The sequence below is a fragment of the Coregonus lavaretus genome, assembly GCF_964263955.1.
Source record: "Coregonus lavaretus genome assembly, chromosome: 14".
Classification (NCBI taxonomy): Eukaryota; Metazoa; Chordata; class Actinopteri; order Salmoniformes; family Salmonidae; genus Coregonus; species Coregonus lavaretus.
Genome location: NC_140001.1, coordinates 15,569,884 through 15,578,416, shown reverse-complemented (window position 1 = coordinate 15,578,416; position 8,533 = coordinate 15,569,884). Strand labels below are relative to the sequence as shown.

Here is an 8,533-nt window from a genome sequence, read left to right as displayed (position 1 = left end):
GCATTTTGAGTCCATATAATGGGGAGAGCCTATTCTACAAAAGTCCCAGAAAATCATGTTCCTAATGTCACGATGCACTGCTTGTTTTACAATGAAGGAAGAGCATAACTAAGCTGGCGTCCACCCATTCCATGCCTATAGGACAGTGTATTCAACCCAACTCTGTTTTTATTTTCCCCTGCAGGACTGTGAATCAGGGGTTTGGGGTGGGGTTGGTAATCTGATTGACAAATCAACACTAAGGTACTGTAGCAATAATAACTGGAAAGCATTTACTACGGTCATGTTTGCATTGTAAAATTATTTTTATTTTATTACTATTATTATTGTTGTTGTTGTTATTGCTATTTTTACTCCTATATTACTATTAGTCTATTGTCGTTCTGTTATCTTTGCATGCTGTTTCATGGCAATGAAACGTTGGGGCTTTTGTTTTTTCTCATGCGATGCTGTGGGTCAGGGGTGGGTTGGGGGGGTATTTTTAATTCTGAATGTTATGGAGTATTGTGTTCAGTGTGAAGGACTGAATGCATCATGCACCTTTTACTCCATCAACAGAGATACCACAGAGCGCAGGCAAAAGGTGGTCCTTACCCTAACGAGACCATGAAGTGCGCTGACATTTTATACACTTAGTCAAAAACATTTAATATACTTAGTCAAATACACTCCACTCTGACTTCTCCCTCCTTGGAGAACCTGTGTGTGTGTGTGTGTGTGTGTGTGTGTGTGAGTGTATGTTTGTGTAAGAGTGATCGAGACAGAGTCTGAAAGAGAGTGAATGAACAAGAGAGCAGGAGAAATTGAGGTTCTTTACTCTATTGATGCTTTGTAAACTTTCTTAATGCATTACACATCCGTGCAACTGGAGTAGTGTTAAACATGTTTTATTTATTGATTAGAATGTCTTTGTGTCCCATGATGAGAAAGTAAAGTAAGTAAGTGCAGCATCTGTGACCAAAACCCTTAAAAAGGTACTTGGGGTACAAACACTTTCTTTTTAATGACTAACAAAAACAAAAAAAGAAAAAAAAAATTCAAGTGCCATAGTTAGAGAGGAGGAGCTGGATTGGCTAAATGGGTAATAGTTGCTTTACTGTGTGAGTTTACTTGAGAACCAATCAAAAAGGGGAATTTTGAGGCAAGTGTGTATTTGATTACATTTAATTGTTTGTATGTTTGCTTTTTTCACTTGGTGAGTCGGATCGAACTTCGGAACTTTGACCCAGCTTTATGTCCCCAAAGCTCCCATGTAGACCTGTGTGTGTGTATGTATGTATGTATGTGTGTGTGTGTGTGTGCCATAAATGAAGAGCTTTGATGATCCAGTTGTGTTGAAGTTCTGAGTTGTCCTGAGCCATCTCAGTGTCTCCTCCTTCGAGATGTAAATAATGAGGTCAAGGTCTGAAGTGATTTTTGTTAAATTCTCTATTTTATCGCTTTTGTAGACATTTCTTTGTGGGAAGAAAAATAAAGGACATTTTATGGATGCATTTCTGTCTCATTCTTGTGTGAATTCCAACCACCAATAGATCAGATTTTGTTATTCTTGTATTAGCATTTTCATTCTGAATGTAAGCCATAACATAAGCCATGCTTCAGTCCAGCTGTGTCAATGCTTAATTTAAAGTTTATTTTTAATGTAATCACTTTTAACATAAGCAGCATAACAATATATTTGAGCATTGCTCCCAAAAAATTATTTTATGAAATGTTTTGCAGAAAAACTAATCCCAGATTGTAGTTTTGACTCTGACAAATAAATTGCATTTGTTTTAAATCAAGTTTTGTTTTAATTTCCAAAATAATAACATACTTGAGTCCAGCCCGAGGAATATGGTCTGTGACTGAAGATGGTTTCCTTTCAAGGGTTTCAATATGTCACTTAAATACAGCTTTTCCTTGCTATGTCTGTTTGTCACTGCAGTTCAGTTTTTAGTTGTGAATGTGTACAAGATTAAATAAACCAAACATAGTTTGGTAAGCCTATTATGTCAAGAGTCTAACACTTGAAATACCCTGATAGTCTGGGGCCTTAACAAAAAATAAACGTTACGAAGCGGATACAAGCATGACATTTGGTACAAACATTCCTCAGGTGATATGAACACATCCCAGAAGGGGTGCCCATTTCAGACTTACCAGGAAAGTGAGTTATTGCAAAAATTCTAAATGGCTTCCATAATAGCCGGTATTTGACCATAAAAACTGTTATGCACAGATAAAAGCATGACATTTGGTACAAACATTCCTCAGATGATATGAAAAGATCCTAAATGGGGTGCTCATTTCAAAATTAACCAGGAAGCGGAGTGCTATATATGAACATGAAATTCATTCAAACGGAACAGAGAACAAACAAATGATATCTTGTTTTATGGAAACACCTTCCTAGGATGCCCTCTACATCATGTCTAATGATACATAACATTACAATAAGGCACTGTGTTTGATTGATTAATAATAAGGCACTGTCCCCTGTAGCTCAGTTGGTAGAGCATGGCGCTTGCAACGCCAGGGTTGTGGGTTCGTTTCCCACGGGGGGCCAGTATGAAAATGTATGCACTCACTAACTGTAAGTCGCTCTGGATAAGAGCGTCTGCTAAATGACTAAAATGTTAAATGTAAAATTAATAGGTTACCTGTGGTACAACAGACTCCATAGGTGGAATGAATGCAAGACTACGGCATCTGGCTTGCTGCTGAGACTAGTGCAATGTAAACCGCTGTTACAACCAAAGCCCTACCAGCCATCTAACACAAGAGGTAGTCCACATAAAGCTACATAATGTACATTATCCCTTCAAACCCCCAAGTGAGTGCTTTAATTCCTGGTAGACGTTGCCCTTAAGCACACCTCTGGATCCGCTTAGCTTCCCCATATCCTAACCATAACCATTTGGTCAGGAAAACATAAAACTGACATTAAATCAGTGTCTATGCTTTAAGGGAAACTTCCCACCTGAACCAGAGGTTAGGATGGCGTACTTCTGCTTCTGGGTCAGAGGTTACATCCTAGTCATGATCAATCCACTCTCCTTTTCAAAAGATCTGTGATCTGTTTTCTCGTGGCTGTCCGTGCTCCTCCTCAAATCTGACAACACAAACATCAATCAGCTACATGGCAGGCTACACAGTCATTACCACTAAAAAGAGAATTTGATCAGGCCAGAGAGGAAGTCCATGGATTTTACATGAATAATTTGTTTTGATGGGAATCTTGGAGAGGACACAAGAAGAAGAAAAAACAAAAACAAAAAAACAAAGCACCTTTGAAAAGATCAAAACCAGTATGGCTGAATGTTTGCGTGTGTTTGTTTGTTTGTTTTTTTGCTTGTTTGTTTTTGAGTGAATTTCCGAGGCGAGGCTCCCTCTAGATTCTGGTATCATGCGTCTCGTATCTACCCAGAGATTCCAATTAATATCTAATCAAAGCTAATTTCTCCACAGCACAAAGCCCTGTTTAATATGTAATCAAAGAGAGCCCAGCACACCGCACAAAGCAAGTCCCTCCCCCTGCCTCCAATGCTCTGTTGTCATTGAAATAAATGCTTCCCTTGGCCTAATTAGCTGGTTCTATCTTCATTTGAAGTTCGGGGCTGAATCTCAGAGTCAACGAACCTCCCGAGTGACGACATGAAGGTGACACACACACACACACACGCTACAGGTCCACTCTCCGACTACACACGCCTAACAGACCACACATTCTCACACATTACCGGCGCCCATACACACAATGCTCTATAACCCCCCTATAAAAGTGGTGGTCTGAAGGGTTCCTTTCTCTCACCTGAGAGTCCGAGGTTCTCGCAGCAGGAGTTGCAGGTGTGCTTGATGACAAAGCTCTGGATGGCAGCGTCTCCCAGGTTAGCAGGACCAAACACCATGTCACCGCATGAGCTACAGGAAGGCAAGGGGCAAAAGAGGGCACTAAAAATATATGTTTTTCAGATGTCTTTAGACCTCAAAAGAATGGATATCAAGATGACGATAAGTGTCAGTGTCACACACCGAACCACCACCGTATGAGGCGAGTACCTTTTGTCGTCTGCTCGGATGACCGATGGGTCTGTAAGCTCCGATCCCACTCCTGTGAAAGATTTAGGAGCGGAGAGAGAGATTTCAGTTCAATGTAGTAGTTTATAGGACAAACCCTGTGAAGTGATGTGGTTGCAAAATAAAGATCAAAGCATGGTGTCAAAGAAATTAAAATCCATCGATAGTCAGACAGACAGACAGACAGACAGCTCATCAGAATGGGATGGACAGACAGCTCAAAAGAATGGGATTGACAGACAGACAGACCCTGTACGTCCAGCACCAGCAGTTCCCTGCAGGAGTATTGGTAGGTCCAGTGGGAGAAGGCCAGGAGCGCTTCCTCCATCCCACAGCAGGGGGCGATCTCTTCTCCTGTGTTATTATTGTACTTCCTGAAGTCTCCGGTCATGTTCCTCTCTATGGTCAACCACTGGCCGTCTGAGTGCCAGTGAAGAAGAGACACGTCCAGGAACCTAGGAGGAAGACGCACATTCATAACACATTTAACACGCACACATACTGTAAGACATACACGTATCATATGCACACGAGGTGAGTTTCCCCCTTACTATGTAAAGCGCTTTGAGTACCTCAGTTGGTAGAAAGGCACTATATAATCCAATCCATTATTATTATTATTAATACATATACACACACACACACGTGTACTAGTGCTGAGTCCTAGTGTTGAGTACCAACCTGGGAGAATGAGGCATGTTTTCTGGTTTTACTTGATTGAACACATGCATGAGATTCTGAGCAGCTCTCTGTTGCTGTATCTCCTGCAAGGACAAAAAACAGAAGGCCAGAATGATGCTATTAAGGGATGTAACAAATGCCAAGTAAAACATGAGGGTAAAAATGATGAGAGCTCATAACAAAAAGTAGGTGATGTTCCACCTTGCTGTGGAAAATTTATGTATGTAAGTAGGGCCAGGAGTTTATGACCTGACCAGGAAAAGATCTGTCTTACAATAACCAGGGCCCAGAGTTTATGACCTGACCAGGAAAAGATCTGTCTTACAATAACCAGGGCCCAGAGTTTATGCTTAACGGGTCTCATGGTCAGAAAACACTTCTGTCCCTAACAACAAGCTATGATGTTATATACTGTATGTACGTATATATGAGGTTTATACCCGCAGACAGAGCTGGAGGGGGGTGTCGCTGTGGAAGACCCTCTGCCAGGTGCGGACCACCTCGGGCCTGGTGGCTTTGACCACATACACGCAGCCCACCCTCAGGACGTCCCTCTCGGCCCAGGTGCAAAGTACACGCGTGGCCCTGCGCAGCCCACCATCCAGACAGCCCTCGCTGGACAGTGGCTGCAGCAACGCAGACAGCCCCCGCGATGACCAGGAGGATACGGAGAACTCCGGGCCTGCAGCTTCCACCTCTTCCAGGGAGTAGACACTCACCTCCTCTCCCGCTGCCAGGGACCATGCAACCACGGGGGAGATGTGTATTAGGGAGGCAACAGAAACAATACATTTCCACTAGCATTGCCACATTCTTTAGAAATACTTGTGAGATTATTCTAGAAATTGCTTAAAAACCAGCTAACAAATGTAAGAACAGTTTGGAGAAACAACCACACCCTAGGGGAGTCTAAAATAATAAAAACGTCAAAAACAGTGAACTATCCCTTTAACGTGATTGGCTGATGCCTTACCCATTATGGAGACAGGTGTGAAAGGTATGGTGTGAGCAAGCCTCATCAGGTTGTTCCTTTCCATGGCTAGCACGACCACAACACGACACATCACATTTACAACACAACACACAATTTACATGTACATTTGAGTCATTTAGCAGATGCTCTTATCTAGCTTCTTACAGTTAGTGCATTCACATTAAGATAGCTAGGTTTGACATCCACATATCACAGTCATAGTAAGTACATTTTTCCTCAATAAAGTAGCTATCAGCAAAGTCAGAGCTAGTAAGGGGGGAAAGTTCACTCAAGTGTGAGTGTAAGTTCACAAAAGGCACAACACAACACAACACAACACAACACAACACAACACAATGTAACACAATGTAACACGATGTAACGCAACATAACCAGACAAAAGCAGGTCATATAATTTAGCTATCAGATCTACTTTTTTTATGTATGCTTTATGTGATTGTTGGGGAGTACCTGAGTAGTGTGGGTCCAGGTCTTCTGTGGATTGAAATGTAGAGGACTTTGCTAACAGACAAACAAAGGGAAAGCAGCCAAGACAGATCAAAACATGAACGATTATAGTTAACAATACCGCTTTTGCTTAGGAAGGTGACGATTCTAGCAGAGGGGGAAGCTGAGAAAAAGAAGGACAAGGAAAACTAATAGATTATTTAAAAATGTAATGCGTCATTAATACAGACAATGATTCAGGTTGCCTACCTTCAGGTGCGATCCCACTCCGCACTCTACAACAGAAGAACATACAGAACTCACACAACTATCCTACACAACTGTACACAACTTCAGTACTTCCACAATGACCACTTTCTCCACAACTCCAGCACTACTCCACGCAGACCTGAGATCAAATAGGTTTTCGGTAACACTTTATTTGGATAGGCCCAAGTAGATGGTTTGTAAAGGTTCAGTAGATGTTCAATAACTGTCAATAACATTTTAACTAACTATCCACTAACCCTAGCCCTAACCTTAACCCTTATCCTAACCCTAAACTTAACCCTTACCTTTATTCTAAACCTAACACTAGCCCTAACCGTAATCTTAGCAAGCAGTTACTTTTCAACAGATAGTGTTGATAGCATGACCATCTGTAGATATGGGACTATATCAAAATAAAGTGTAACCAGGTTTTCTTTCAAATACTAACTGCTAGCCAATCATTAGCTGCGGTTGATTGAGCTTGCCTGGCACAATGGAACCAATGGGATGGTCCCAGAAATTTGAATCCTGCCTATCCGACACTCCAGGTAGGCTCAATCAAACGCATTTGGGCTTTTTACACTACTAAGCCAAACCGGGCCGAGACAAATTGAGTTGCATGGAGATGGCATCCACCAAAGTAACTGGAACCATGCTGAAAAGGATCATGTGGAAAGGAAACATCCGAGCCAGCAGAGTTTGGTTCGGGTCAGCACGAGTGTAAAAAGGGTAAATGTGATCTCCAGAGACCGACCCATGCAGACTTACGAGGACCTGCAGCTGACAGAGCAGGCCCAGCTGGTCCACACGGACTGACTGGAGTCCTGCAGGACAAGAGCAGGAAATACATAACAGTTATTGCATTGCATTAATAAATTGTTGTTTGCCACGTCATCAACTGCACAGTCGGGCATCAGATTGCTATGTCATATGACGTGGTTAGCTGATATGGTAAACACCTATCCAGAATTAGATCTTGCAGGCAACTGCAATGTAGTAAGCCTGGAACATAGCCATAGTCTTAGGTGAGCATCTTTAACCTATTAGTCCATGGGCCAGCAGGCCAAATTTCACATACAATACCGGTCAAAAGTTTTAGAACACCTACTCATTCAAGGGTTTTTCTTTATTTTTACTATTTTCTACATTGTAAAATAATAGTGAAGACATCAAAACTATGAAATAACACATATGGAATCATGTAGTAACCAGTAAAATCAAAATGTATTTTATATTTGAGATTCTTCAAAGTATCCACCCTTTGCCTTGATGACAATGTAGAAAATAGTCAGTCAAAGGAAAATGTCAAGAACTTTGAAAGTTTCTTCAAGTGCAGTCGCAAAAACCATCAAGCGCTATGATGAAACTGGCTCTCATGAGGACCGTCACAGGAATGGAAGACCCAGAGTTACCTCTGCTGCAGAGGAAAAGTTCATTAGACTTACCAGCCTCAGAAAGTGCAGCCCAAATAAATGCTTCACAGATTTCAAGTAATAGACACATCTCAACATCAACTGTTCAGTGGAGACTGCTTGAATCAGGCCTTCATGGTCGAATTGCTGCAAAGAAACCACTACTAAAAGGACACCAATAAGAAGAAGAGACTTGCTTGGGCCAAGAAACACGAGCAATGGACATTAGACCGGTGGAAATCTATCTTTTGGTCTGATGAGTCCAAATGTGAGATTTTTGGTTCCAACCTCCATGTCTTTGCGAGAAGCAGAGTAGGTGACCGGATGATCTCTGCATGTGTGGTTCCCACCGTGAAGCATGGAGGAGGAGGTGTGATGGTGTGGGGGTGCTTTGCTGGTGACACAGTCTGTGATTTATTTAGAATTCAAGGCACACTTAACCAGTATGGCTACCACAGCATTCTGCAGCGATACGCCATCCCATCTGGTTTGCGCTTAGTGGGACTATCATTTGTTTTTCAACAGGACAATGACCCAACACACCTCCAGGCTGTGTAAGGGCTATTTGACCAAGAAGGAGAGTGATGGAGTACTGCATCAGATGACCTGGCCTCCACAATCACCCGACCTCAACCCAATTGAGATGGTTTGGGATGAATTGGACTGCAGAGTGAAGGAAAAGCGGCCAACA

At 42.0% G+C, this 8,533-nt stretch overlaps 1 protein-coding gene across 1 annotated transcript in view; it reads right to left on the bottom strand.

The window, feature by feature from the left end:
• Nucleotides 1-2,802: 2,802 nt before the first annotated feature.
• Nucleotides 2,803-8,533, bottom strand: part of trpm6 (transient receptor potential cation channel, subfamily M, member 6) — a gene marked incomplete at its 5' end in the record, with an annotated part of 42,403 nt that continues 36,672 nt past the window's right edge. The window contains 10 exon segments of the mRNA XM_084176460.1: nt 2,803-3,094; nt 3,794-3,903; nt 4,042-4,093; nt 4,309-4,514; nt 4,741-4,823; nt 5,181-5,470; nt 5,714-5,779; nt 6,185-6,208; nt 6,431-6,456; nt 7,199-7,254. Coding sequence (XP_084032586.1) covers nt 3,009-3,094; nt 3,794-3,903; nt 4,042-4,093; nt 4,309-4,514; nt 4,741-4,823; nt 5,181-5,470; nt 5,714-5,779; nt 6,185-6,208; nt 6,431-6,456; nt 7,199-7,254 — 999 coding nt within the window. The 3' untranslated portion in view covers nt 2,803-3,008.